At 40.0% G+C, this 14,175-nt stretch overlaps 1 protein-coding gene across 1 annotated transcript; it reads left to right on the top strand.

Annotated features, from left to right (window-relative positions):
• The first annotated feature begins 9,246 nt into the window (after positions 1-9,246).
• Positions 9,247-10,032, top strand: LOC119304280 (cortical cell-delineating protein-like). Its single transcript, XM_037581460.1, has one exon. The coding sequence runs from the start codon at positions 9,320-9,322 to the stop codon at positions 9,749-9,751; it is 432 nt and encodes a 143-aa protein (XP_037437357.1). The 5' UTR covers positions 9,247-9,319; the 3' UTR covers positions 9,752-10,032.
• Positions 10,033-14,175: the final 4,143 nt, after the last annotated feature.

Below are 14,175 nucleotides of genomic sequence, written 5' to 3'. Positions count from 1 at the left end.
TCCACGGGGCAGGGAGGCGCGCCCTCCACCCTCGTGGGAACATGGTGGGTCCCCCTGGTGTGTTCTGAGTGCCAATAATTCTCAAATATTCTAGAAACAATCATGTTAAATTTTCAGGGCATTTGGAGAACTTCTATTTTGGGGGTAATTTTTATTGCAAGGATAATTCAGAAAACAGACACAAAATACTATTTTTGCTTCATTTAATATAAATAACAGAAAGTAAAAGGAGGGTACAGAAGGTTGTGCTTTCTAACTTCATCCATCTCATGCTCATCAAAAGTAATCCACTAACAAGGTTGATCAAGTCTTGTTAACAAACTCATTCCGAATCACATGAAACCGGAGAAATTTCGAATAACACTAGGTTACCTCAACTGGGATATGCACATCCCCAACAATAAGAATATCATATTTCTTCTTGACAGTAGGAAGAGAAAATTCAAAACCTCCAATAGTAATGGTTGAGATTTTTACAATAGAATTGATAATATGGACTTGAGGTTGTTTCCTCGGAAAGTGTACCGTATGCTCATTACCATTAACATGAAAAGTGACATTGCCTTTGTTGCAATCAATAACATCCCCTGCAGTATTCAAGAAGGGTCTTCCAAGAATAATGGACATACTATCGTCCTCGGGAATATCAAGAATAACAAAGTCCGTTAGAATAGTAACATTTGCAACCACAACAGGCACATCCTCACAAATACTGACTGGTATAGCAATCGATTTATCAGCCATTTGCAAAGATATTTCAGTAGGTGACAACTTATTAAAATCAAGTCTACGATGTAAAGAGAGAGACATAACACTAACACCGGCTCCAAGATTACATAAAGCAGTTTTAACATAGTTTCTTTTAATGGAGCATGGTATAGTTGGTACTCAGGGATCTCCTAGTTTCTTTGGTATTCCACCCTTAAAAGTGTAATTAGCAAGCATGGTGGAAATTTCAGCTTTTAGTATCTTTCTTTTATTAGTAACAATATCTTTCATGTACCTAGCATAAGAATTCATTTTAAGCATATCAGTCAAACGCATACGCAAACAGATAGGTCTAATCATTTCAGCAAAGCGCTCAAAATCCTCATCATCCTTTTTCTTGGATGGTTTAGGAGGAAAATGCATGGGTTTCTGAACCCATGGTTCTCTTTCTTTATCGTGCTTCCTAGCAACAAAGTATCTCTTATCATAATGTTTATTCTTTGATTATGGGTTATCAAGATCAACAACAGGTTCAATCTCTACATCATTAACATTGCTAGGTTGAGCATCAACATGAACATCATCATTAACATTATCACTAGGTTCATGTTCATTACCAGATTGTGTTTCAGCATCAGAAATAGAAATATCATTGAGATTCTCAGGTGTATCAGCAACAGGTTCACTAGAAGCATGCAAAGTCCTATCATTTTTCTTTTTCTTCTTCTTAGAAGAATTAGATGCATCAATATTAGTTCTCTGAGAATCTTGCTCAATTCTCTTAGGGTGGCCCTCAGGATACAAAGGTTCTTGAGTCATTTTACCCCCTCTAGTCATAAGTCTAATAGCATTATCATTTTTCTTATTATTTAGTTCATTGAGCAAATCATTCTGAGCCTTAAGTGCTTGTTCTACTTGAGTGGTAACCATAGAAGCATGTTTACTAATAAGTTTAAGTTCACATTTAACTCTAGACATATAATCACTCAAGTGTTCAATCATATAAGCATTACGTTTCAATTGTCTACCAACATAAGCATTGAGATTTCTTGTTTAACAATAAAATTATCAAACTCATCTAAGCATTGGCTAGAAGACTTATAACGAGGAATATCACCCTCATCAAATCTATAGAGATAATTTACCTTTACTACCTGTGTCAGGTTATCAAGACCATGTATTTCTTCAATAGGTGGTAAATTCTTAACATCTTCAGCTTTAATACATTTTTCTTTCATAGATTTCTTTGCCTCTTGCATATCTTCAGGACTGAGAAATAGAATACCCCTTTCTTTGGAGTTGGCTTAGGAGTTGGTTTAGGAAGTGTCCAATCATTTTCATTACTCAACATATTATTCAATAGTAATTCAGCTTGATCAACAGTTCTTTCCTTGAAAACACAACCAGCACAACTATCCAGGTGGTTTCTGGAAGCATCAGTTAGTCCATTATAAAATATATCAAATATTTCATTTTTCTTGAGAGGATGATCAGGCAAAGCATTAAGTAATCGTAGAAGCCTCCCCCAAGCTTTTGGGAGACTCTCTTCTTCAATTTACACAAAATTATATATTTCCCTTAAGGCAGCTTGTTTCTTATGATCGGGGAAATATTTAGCAGAGAAGTAACAAATCATATCCTGGGGACTACGCACACAACCAAGATCAAGAGAATTAAACCATGTTTTAGCATCACCCTTTAATGAGAACGGAAACAACTTAAGAGTAAAGTAATAGCGAGTTTTCTCATCATTAGAGAACAGGGTGGCTATATCATTTAATTTAGTAAGATGTGCCACAACAGTTTCAGATTCATAGCCATAAAAAGGATCAGATTCAACCAAAGTAATCAACTCAGGATCGACAGAGAAATCATAATCCTTATCGGAAATAAAGATAGGTGAAGTAGCAAAACCAGGTTCATATTTCATTCTAGCATTCAAAGATTTTTCTTTAAGCTTAGGTAGTAATTTCTTAAGATCAGATCTATCATTGCAAGATAAAAAGTCTCTAGCAGTTTCTTTATCCATAACATAACCCTCAGGCACAACAGGCAATTCATATCTAGGGGTAGAATCTTCATCATCACTTTCATCAATATTATCAGTTTCAATAATTTCATTCTCTCTAGCCCTAGCAAGTTGTTCATCAAGAAATTCACCTAGTGGCATAGTATTATCAAGCATAGAAGTAGTTTCATCATAAGTATCATACAAAGCAGAAGTGGCATCATCAATAACATGCGACATATTAGAATGAATAGCAGGACTAGGTGTCGCAAGTTTACTCAAAACAGAAGGTGAATCAAGTGCAGAGCTAGATGGCAGTTCCTTACGTCCCCTCGTAGTTGAGGGAAAAATCTTGGTTCTTTTATCTTTTAAGTTCTTCATAGTGATCAGCAGATATAAATCCCATGTGACTCAAAGAATAGAGCTATGCTCCCCGGCAACGGTGCCAGAAAATAGTCTTGATAACCCACAAGTATAGGTGATCACAACAGTTTTCGAGGGTAGAGTATTCAACCCAAATTTATGGATTCGACACAAGGGGAGCCAAAGAATATTTTCAAGTATTAGCAGCTGAGTTGTCAGTTCAACCACACCTGGAAACTTAATATATGCAGCAAAGTATTTACTAGCAAAGTAATATGATAGTAGCGGTAACGGTAGCAAAAGTAACAGTAGCAGTTTTATAGCAAGCGTAACAGTGGCAACGGAAAAGTAACTAAGCAAAGATCAATATGTGAAAAGCTCGTAGGCAATGGATCAGTGATGGATAATTATGTCGGATGCGATTCCTCATGCAATAGTTATAACATAGGGTGACACAGAATTAACTCCAGTTCATCAATGTAATGTAGGCATGTATTCTGAATATAGTTATACGTGCTTATGGAAAAGAACTTGCATGACATCTTTTGTCCTACCCTCCCGTGGCAGCGGGGTCCTATTGGAAACTAAGGTATATTAAAGCCTCCTTTTAATAGAGTACCGGACCAAAGTATTAACACATAGTGAATACATGAACTCCTCAAACTACGGTCATCACCGGTAAGTATCCCGATTATTGTCACTTTGGGGTTAACGGATCATAACACATAATAGATGAGTATAGACTTGCAAGATAGGATGAAGAACTTACATATATTCATGAAAATATAATAGGTTCAGATCTGAAATCATGGCATTCGGGCCCTAGTGACAAGCATTAAGCATAGCAAAGTCATAGCAACATCAATCTCAGAACATAATGGATACTAGGGATCAAACCCTAACAAAACTAACTCGATTACATGATAAATCTCATCCAACCCATCACCGTCCAACAAGCCTACGATGGAATTACTCACGCACGGCGGCCAACATCATGAAATTGGTGATGGAGGAAGGTTGATGATGATGATGGCGACGGATTCCCCTCTCCGGAGCCCCGAATGGACTCCAGATCAGCCCTCCCGAGAGAGATTCGGGCTTGGCGGCGGCTCCGTAACGTAAAACGCGATGAATCCTTCTCTCTTATTTTTTTTTCTCCCCGAACCTGAATATATGGAGTTGGAGTTGAGGTCGGTGGAGCGTCCGGGGGCCCACGAGGGAGGGGGGCGCACCCCCACCCTCGTGGGTAGGGTGTGCCCCCTGGCCTTGACTCTTTCACCAGTATTTTAATATATTCCAAAAATATTCTCCGTTGATTTTCAGGCCATTCCGAGAACTTTTATTTCTGCACAAAAATAACACCACGGCAATTCTGCTGAAAACGGCGTCAGTCCGGGTTAGTTCAATTCAAATCATGCAAGTTAGAGTCCAAAACAAGGGCAAAAGTGTTTGGAGAAGTAGATACGATGGAGATGTATCAACCAACACTTTCATTAAGTTGAAATCTAGTCTATTATAAAAATGTGTATGTCTTGAAAATTGAACAATGACTACATAGCTTGGTTTCCAGACAACAGTTTGGTCGGTTCTTTGTGAAGCGCACATACCATTTAGCTACCCAGGAACATGTGGAGACATTTGCACCGAAGTCTTCTAGTACATTACTAATGGGGAACGGCCGATCAGGAAAATTATTTGGCAGACCAAGTTTTCTAATAAATTGAGAAGAACTCTAGCCTAGAATGTGGAAGTGGGTGCTTTGGCCACAAACCAATGCAAGACTCCGCGACACCTGCTGACGTCGCCGACTTACCAGCTATGTGGTATTGAGAGGAAGGATACTTATCACGCCTTAACTCTTTGCTTGCATGTTGCATGCCTTTGGGATGCCATGCGGCTTGTTTGGCGAATCCCATGATAAGAGAATATTGCCATAACTTACCATGAATGGCTCCTTCACTTATTAGTTGATGTCTCGAAGGAAGTTAGATTAATGATTATCATGTTAATCTGGCGTATATGGAATCTATGACGTGACTTGGTACATGGCACCTTGTATGAGATTGAAAATCAAAGTGTAGGAGAGATTATGAAGTTTAACATCGGCCTAGTCTCCAGTCCCTCAAGCAACGCCCGACCAATGATTTCTTTGTGAAGGAGTCAGGACACGTTGGTTCTGGTATGGTCCTAAGGGACTTAGAGGGGACGGTGATTTTTGTTGTGTTGGTTCCTACTTAATAGCGAAGATGTGTTGGAGGCAGAAATCAATGTTATCATGGAGGGCTTAACTCTTTATCTCCAAAGAACAAAGGCTCCCGGACTGGTACAATGTGATAATGCTACTACAATTATTGCTTTGAAAAATCAGTCGATTGGTCGTTCAACTTATGTAAGTATGATATGTGATAAATGTCACCTGGCATTACGAGAGTTTGTTCCTATTAAGTTAGCCCAGAATCAAAATAGGTTTGATGGCGGTCTAGCTAATCTTGGTCGTTATGGAGGTAGCACCGCCTGTTGGTTCACCATGTCCCAGGTATGTTCTCAATTTGTATTAGCAGATTATAATTCTATTTCTAACGAATTAAAATTTCTTTTGGCTTGCAAAAAAGGTATATGGTCTAACTGGTTTGTGCAATTTAAAATCCAATGGAGAAGGTATCCTCTACTGGCTCAACTCATGGTTCAGTAGGACCCTGTTGCACGTTGAATTGCCAACCCTCTTAGCAATCTACTCGGATCTGAAGATCTTGATTGGCTCGGTGCCGCACAATGTGATTGGAACATCTTTCAATGAAAATTTGTCCCAAAGGAAACCTTGGCATGTAGCGAGTTAAGGGCGGTCTTTCCTCCTTCATTTTTGGAGTCCCCGAACGTTGTGACTTAGCACCTACCCCCCGCAGAGATCTGTTGGGTTGTCATACCACACCTTTGTGAATGCTTCTTTGCATCTTAAGATCAAAATCTTTGGTTGGCAGCTTCTCCGTGATAGCCTCCCCTCGAGTACGGAGGTTGCGAACTAGCATGGGTCGGCCGTTGGCCTTTGTGGTCATGTGTTTGACACAAACATGTTCTTTTCCCGTCTCGATTCCCGCTTCTTGCGGAGCTTTGTCTATGAGGCTCTGAGACCTGAGTGGGAGGCCCTGAACTTGGATGAGGTCATGGAGGCTCAGGCCAACCATATCTGTAGGAGGAGACACCTATTTTTGTCAGTGTTCACAGTGATGACCTAAACCCCATGAACTACACGTAACAAGATGTTTATGGAGTGGGTTTTTCTGCAACACACTTCTTACTCCGTGTTTAAAATTTAGGCCTTCTTGCAGCAGGGCACCTGCTTTGTAGGCAGTGGGAGAGATACTGGCTAGGTGGCATAATTGATTATCTTCTGGGAGCATGCCACCAACTTGATTAACCCCCTAGCTAGTCCTTGATCATTTGACTTTGTGGGGTCATGAATCGCGTTTTCTTTTGCATTTGGGTAATTGGGTATGTTTCCGATGTTGCCCCAGCAAACCTCTTATTAACTTTCTTGTACTTGAACCACTTGTTTGGACGTGGTGGTTGTGTTATACATAAAGTGGGGTGAAATCCTATTTCAAGTAAAGTGAGTTTGGGTTGAGATGAGCAGGCGGGAGGGTTTTAGATGATGTGGGCTGATATTTTTTTGGGCCTTCATGATTATTAGTTACCTACAAAATAATGTTGCAGCTTATGGTGGTACTCATACTTGGATGCATGCACATCAAGAATTCGTCATCGTAATCCCTACTCTACGATCTTTGTTATTTTGGTACTATATATAATTCCTACAACTGCAAAAAGAGAAAAAATATTATTAAAAATCTAGTCTATCACTAGAAGAAGATTAGAATGCGCCCCAAGGGGTGATCGAAACAAACAGGATAAAAGTCTTCAAGAATCACCCCCGCATAATGGAAAATCCCTATTTTATTATTCTTGGTTGCCTTACCAAACTCCTTTTGGGGTTTCCCTTTTGTGTGATGTTTTCCAATTTAACCTTTTATTTTTCTATATTTTGCTTATTTCTTTGTGAGTTTTTTATGTTTCTCTTTTTTTCCTCGCCTTTTTAATGTTTTGCTTGTAAACCATATGAATATTTATTCAGACGTGCATGTATAACTCTTCTTGAAAAACATGTTATCATATATCAAAAAATGATTTAAACATGACATGAGCACTTATTTCAAATATATGAATTTTTATATTGAGATACGTGATCATTTTCAATGATTCCAAAATATATGATTATGCATCTTTTTAAATCGCATTAACATTTGTTTCTCAAATCTATTACATAAGGAACATTGTTTATTAGAATTAAAAAACAATAGTAGATGGTTAGTTCCTGTGACTGGCCAATTAAGGACCTGTTGAGGCGAAAATGCTCACTATTCTTTGCAAAAAAAATGTCAAATAGGATGACTCACTCATCCTTCCATACACAATTAGTTGTTAGATACAAATCCAGTGCATAAAAAAATAAAGCTAGACTGATTGAACTACCAAAACGTCATATATTTAGGAACGGAGGGAGTAGTAATTACTTTGTTTTCTATAGATTAATAGTAGTGTGTGTCTTTGCAAACAATAGATACTATATTCATTGACTTCTTTTTTTTGCGGGGCTAGAAGCTCAACAGCGGCATACAATTTGTCCGCATATGAAATGAATATATTTTCATATTTACCAAATCTCAGTGCCCTAAAGCATTTTAAATCTTGAACCTAAAATTACACACTATTGCCAACTCAATGTGCACATGCTTCATTTGAATTAAAGAGTGACATAAAGTTTTAGTACTCAAAGTGCGCAATGTGGCAAGAACGTACGTAAATGTAGGTGTTGATCCAAAGATTGTAAAAAAAAGACTGAACTATAAATAAATTTTATACAACAAAAATAGACAGTAATCAATTTCTTCGCATGCCCTTGTTCACACGGCAGCCTAGCTCTATGACGACACTAATGTAAGCTAGCTATAATAGTGTAATTCCTTTGTCATTATTAGAATTATTTGTCAGCGCAACCTCTGCCCAACTGGGGCCCGATCAACTAATAATTAAACTGCTAGCTGTAGCGTACGTGTCCATACATGCCAACGAGCCAGTATAATAACCAATATGAAACGTATAGTAGACATCTCCTGCGCTGGTAGTAACATGCATGTGCAATTGTGCATGGCCACAAGGAATCAATACCGACATAATAATCTCATATATTTGTCTCTAGTGAACCTCAAGATCAGGTTATTCCAGCTGGTAGCGCTGCCAGATATATTTCGATTGTCATATGTGTCTTCTAGGAGAATGATTTTCTATCCATCGTTCATGTGTTGCTTCGAGATTGTAATATTTTTTATGTTGTCAAAACTTATCTTGTTTCACAATTTATTTTTATTATTGTTTCAAAGTGTGTCACCATGTTTCGTTGTGTACCAACAAATAAGGGTACACTAATTTTGGATCTGAGTTTACTGCACAATGAAACATTATGGTGTACACATTAAAATGAGAGGAAAACCTAACATACCACGCTGAAACAAGACAAGTTGTCAAAACCAGAAAACACATAACACGGATTTCAAAGCAATGGTGGATGGTGGATCCATATACAGGACATCCCGTGCAGGCTAGAATATCATGTCTCGTGTCTAGATTATTGTCGACTTTGTGAACCCATCAAACATACATGCATGCATATAGGAGTACTTCGAAATTAGTTAACGTGTTAAGCAGTGGCGGAGCTTGGGCCGAATTTGTGGAGGGGCAAATGGGCTGGAGGGGCAAGAAACATGCTTTTAGTCTGATTTTAACTGGGCATATGGGCTGAATACTAGAAGATATTTGCTAACTTTCTCATGGGCTGGGGGGGCGATGGCCCAGGTTGCTCTCCACAAAGCTCCGCCACTGGTGTTAAGCATCCCAATGATGGCACGCACGTAATATCCTACAATTGTAGTAGTAGTAGCAGCAGCAGCACTAGTGGTGGCAAATAATGTTTGCAAATTACGGCAAGAGTCAAACTCGATTGATCATGACATGAAGACGATGCACTTGCACTTGCACTTGCGTGCTACACCCCGGCCTATATGGCTATAAATACCACCCCAAGCAACCCAGGAAAAGCATCCCAAGCTAGCAAAGCCCACCTAGCGCTCAGCCACAAGCCAGTAGCCCAGTACGCTCTAGCTAGCTACTAGCGTTATCCACATAGCAATGGCGCCCTCCAAGCTCGCCCTCTTCCTCGCCATGAATCTGGTCCTCCTCGTGGCAGTGCATGGCTGCGGGTCGTGCGGCAACACACCGCCCGTCCCTGTTCCAAGCCCACCGATTGCGTTTCCACCGCCAGCTCCCGTGCCGTCTCCGCCTTCCCCCGGCGGCGGGGGCGGCACCTGCTCAATCGACACTCTGAAGCTGAAGGTTTGCGCCAACGTGCTGAACCTGCTGAAGCTCAACCTCGGCGTGCCGACGGACGAGCAGTGCTGCCCGCTTCTGAGCGGCCTCGCTGACCTAGACGCCGCCCTGTGTCTCTGCACTGCCATCAAGGCCAACGTCCTCGGCATCAAGCTCAATGTGCCCGTCGACCTCGTGCTCCTCCTCAACCAGTGCGGCAAGACCTGCCCCGCCGACTTCACCTGCCCTCGCTGATCCATCCATCACAAACCATGCATTTTTTACCTGCATCGCATCATCGTCGTCGGCGTACTCGTACTTACAATATTTTTTCGTATCCGCATGTACCTATATATTTTCTCGCAATTACAATATGGTAGTATATGTCAGTCGCGTGCATGCATGGGCTCCCTCGCAAGTGCATGCATGCTTCAGTTAGTCATTCCCCGTTATGGTATCTAAGTGCATGATTCAAGTATTTGTAAACGGGTATATGTACGTGGAATAAAATTTTGTTCAGGTTGTCTTTTTATTTATTTTTGTGCGGGTGTTCAGGTTATGTTAACTCGATCCGTGATGTGCCAGCTTGTATATATTGTACGAAGCATGATCAGATCCACAGCTCTTCACATGCGTTGGCTGCTACTTCATGTTTCTCATCGTGGCCACCTCTTCTTTCCTTTGCCAGTTACAAAAGCGCGGTAACGTTTTTAAGCTTGCCACGTGTTGGCGGCTACATCTTGTTTCTCATTGTGGCTACGAAGGTATTTCACAACGTACTGTTAGCTAAATCAAGGAAGGAAGAATCACTTAACAGCTTGGGGTACCCATATATCTGAAATTATCAACAAATATGAATCATATGATATCAAATATGTTGATCCATAAGAATGTATGCGTTAAACATATGCATACCTATTTATGTTGACCATCAGATGTTTATATTAGCATATAATTTGTGGCTCTCTTTGGCTGGGTATGACTCGAGAATGTTTGAAAAAAGTGAAATGATGAAATTATGTAGAACAATATCCTACATGGTCCTTTTAGATGAATGAATTATTATCCTTGTAAAAAAGTTCCAAGGATGTTCTCTATCATTTAAATTCCTGAGAAATTCAGGTCTAGTACCAAACCAACCTTTTTTGGCAAATAATTAATGTACTCACATCATTTGGATATACATGTCTTTGAGGAATGGGTACGTCGTCTTCAACATGCAACTTTACGAATATGTTGGTAAAAGTTTACAGATTGCAATATAATAAAGAAACTACAACAAATCTGGTGATATTATTTTCATCTAACCAACAATAATATTTCCCATGCATAGTCTGAGTTAAACTTGTTCAACTCTGACTTTGGTATTTCTAGAAAAACATATATTTCGAAAAGGAGGAGCAATTTTCTTCGGCATCTACCAGTGACTTCTTTGTTCCACTGTACCTTCCTCAATTTCATGATCATGTGTTACAAAATAGCCTACCTCGTTTACTTATTTGATCAATGGGAAATTTACATTTTTACCAGAGTAGGAGTGCTACCTATAATTATTTTATGTAATTCCATGAAATTATTGAAGGACATGAACTGTTTTCTTGCACTCTCACGTATCCCATACACTAGTTATGTAGGGTTTTTTTTTTGAGAAAGAATGCTTGTATTCAAACCACAAAAAAAATACAAAGTCCTTGATCCATACAAGCACGCCCTAACACACGCACAAAAAATCGGAATAACAAAGAGTACCCTAAAACAACCAGTAAAACACGAAGATCGCAGGACCTCTGAAGACCCTTGCAACACAAACTCTGACGATATAATCGCCGCCATGCTGCTCCTCCTTTTCTTCACTATCGCGCCAAAAATATAAGGACGCACATATGCATCCAACACGCATGCACAAGCCTTCGCCATATGTGGCTTTGAGTACCGATGTATGTGCCCCTTCCAGATGGAAGAGAACGAGGATCCGGTTCCGGCGCCGCTGTCTGGCCAACTGCAAGGGAAAAGCAGGATATCCCTCCAGCAACAGCACAAAGAAGGAGGAAGAAACGCAACAGGAAAACATACCAATGACGAGGAAGAAGAATCTCTGTCTCCACACAATCACCACCCATCTGAGGACCAACCATGCCAATGCCAGATGACCTCCAGACACCATAGCCTGCGACCTCGACGAGATCCGGGGATCCCTTATCCTGCTGGCTCCTAGGCGAAGGCATGAGCCCCGCCTGACCTTGAACGGAGCCCGAAGAAACTTATTCGGACGCGCCGCCGCCGCAACGGCCTCGGCAGCGACTCCCTCAACCCTAACCTACTATGAACCCATCCGACGCACAGATCTGAAGTAAGTAGTTGATCCCTACTACTTTATTTATCTCAACATGCACACATGCTACCTCATCAACATCACCACCTCAATTCTCTCAACATGTATGGGAAATGTTAGTTATAAACAATATGAAAATCTCATTTCATCAACCTCACTAATTTTAGTACCCGCAACATTCATGGAAAAAAATACTTACATTCTTTAATATTTGCAACTATATACTAATAAAATAATATAAATAATATGTATTTTTAGTTTCCATTCTCATATTCAAATTCGGGACAACAAAACCCATCAAAATAATATATTGCAACCAATTCCTACAGCAACACGCGAGTATCATCTAGTAATTTATAAGGTTTTCTTGTTTGTACTTCTATAATTAAAAGTTGCTGAAAATAACTATAATTACACTGAGCCCAGTCCCATAATTGTGGTCCTCTCTGCGTAAAATCCTCGGTACAAAATGGATACATGACTACTCCCTCCATACACAAAAAATGACATTTTTTATGAACTTTTAAAGTTTTGACAACTCATTTTGTTTTTAGTTATTTGATGATAAACTTGAAAATCGTATGCATATATTTGTCTGGAGAAGTACTTCCGGAATATTGTTTTTTTGTTGTCACACACTTAATGAAATATAAATTTGCAGTCAAAGTTACATTTTGTGTCAATAAAAAAATCACATTCTCGTGAATTAAACGAGTACAGCCGATAGGTAAATATGGACAAAGAGTGGAAGCCATTAATATCCGTGAGAAAAGGATCATTTTCTAGCTGACGTTGTTTTAGAGCGTAGGCGCTTGGCCGGCCATAAGAATGAGGCCCTTAAGTTTAAAGCTAGTACTAGTTCTAGAGTTTGCAGATACAAGCCACAAGAAGGCCATTAGAGCAAACGAAAAAGAAGGCAAGTGAAAATGGTTCGATACAAGCCACTAGAGCCAAAACAAGCGATGCAGCGCAAGCCACCGAGATTAGCCACTGGAGCTGATAAACTCGGTTTTCTAGCAGATGATCCTGATGAAATATATCAGTTTTTGGAAGGCCATTTGCGGTCTTTCCTGTAACTGAAATATCAATCGGACACGGGCACACACTCCCTTTCTTGGATCTCAGATTGTCAACTCTCTAGTTAGCGTCATAGTATGATCCCTTCTTGTAGCAGTCGATTTTACTCAATTTTTGTACCGATATGTGAAATTTTGGATGCATCCACATTATTAATATCCTAGTACATCTCTCGACCACATGTACAGCTAGATATCTAGAGCTTCTCTGCCGAACTGATGGAGATCGACGTGCATATATGTATCCTGCTAGCTTGGCAACCCTGCCGACATGAAAAGATAATTATATATACTCCCTGTGAACACTTGAGCGACCATAAAAAACAATATGGAAAGAGAATAATTCTGACCGGTAATACTCCCTCCGGTCCTTTTTAGTTCGCATATAAGATCTAACTAAAGTCAAGCCTCGTAAAGTTTGACCAACTTTATAGAAAAAAGTATCAATATTCACAATCGGAAATCAATATCAATAGATGTGTCATGACTTAAAGTTTCATATTGTATAACTTTAGCATGACAGATGTTGATATTTTTTCATATAAATACGGTCAAACTTTGTAAAGTTTGACTTTAGAGAATTTTAATATGCAGAGTAAAAAGGACCGGAGGGTGTATATGTTAGAATTCCTGCACCGCACAGATTTCGAGACCACGACTACTTGCATGAATATATGGTCTATCAACTTGCGTGTTCCATGGATTGTAGGCAAACGACAAGCTAGTAATCCACCTGATAGCGTCCGATTGACGCGTGAAATGGGCAGCAGATTTGTCCAAAGAATCAGGAGTAACTGTACGTACGTAGAGCTAGCTATGGCTCTCGACTGATCGTGTGAAACGGAGAATAAAAAGGCCTCCATTGGCCACAGCATGGAGACGCTATGTTTGACCTAACAGCTAGTGTACTACATGCGTCCATATGCATCTGTAGCATATCTCTAGGGACGGAAATCCACGCCGTTGTTGCACCGCTCATTTTGCACTGAACCATCGGATGCGCAACGGCTGCTGCAAGACGACAAGTTCTTCTGCAAGGTCGGTGGGGAGCTGTCACAGTTGAACAATGGAATTGATCTCACTGTTGAATGAGTTACAACATTTTTTTTGTAGGTAGAATGAGTTACAACATGTTATACATATACATCCGTGGAGGAAACAGAATGCCGAGAGAGAAGGCACGCATGCCATGGGTTATCCTGAAGTTCAGGAAGCGACGTGCATCCAAGCATTCTTCTGTGCAACTGTGTGTTTACATGTTAACACCCCCC

Source organism: Triticum dicoccoides, chromosome 5A (assembly GCF_002162155.2).
Source record: "Triticum dicoccoides isolate Atlit2015 ecotype Zavitan chromosome 5A, WEW_v2.0, whole genome shotgun sequence".
NCBI lineage: Eukaryota > Viridiplantae > Streptophyta > Magnoliopsida > Poales > Poaceae > Triticum > Triticum dicoccoides.
This window is presented reverse-complemented; position numbering and strand designations above follow the sequence as displayed.

What these genes read in the sequence shown, in the direction of transcription:
- LOC119304280 (XM_037581460.1), top strand. Translation starts at nt 9,320, where the DNA reads ATGGCGCCCTCCAAGCTCGCCCTCTTCCTCGCCATGAATCTGGTCCTC.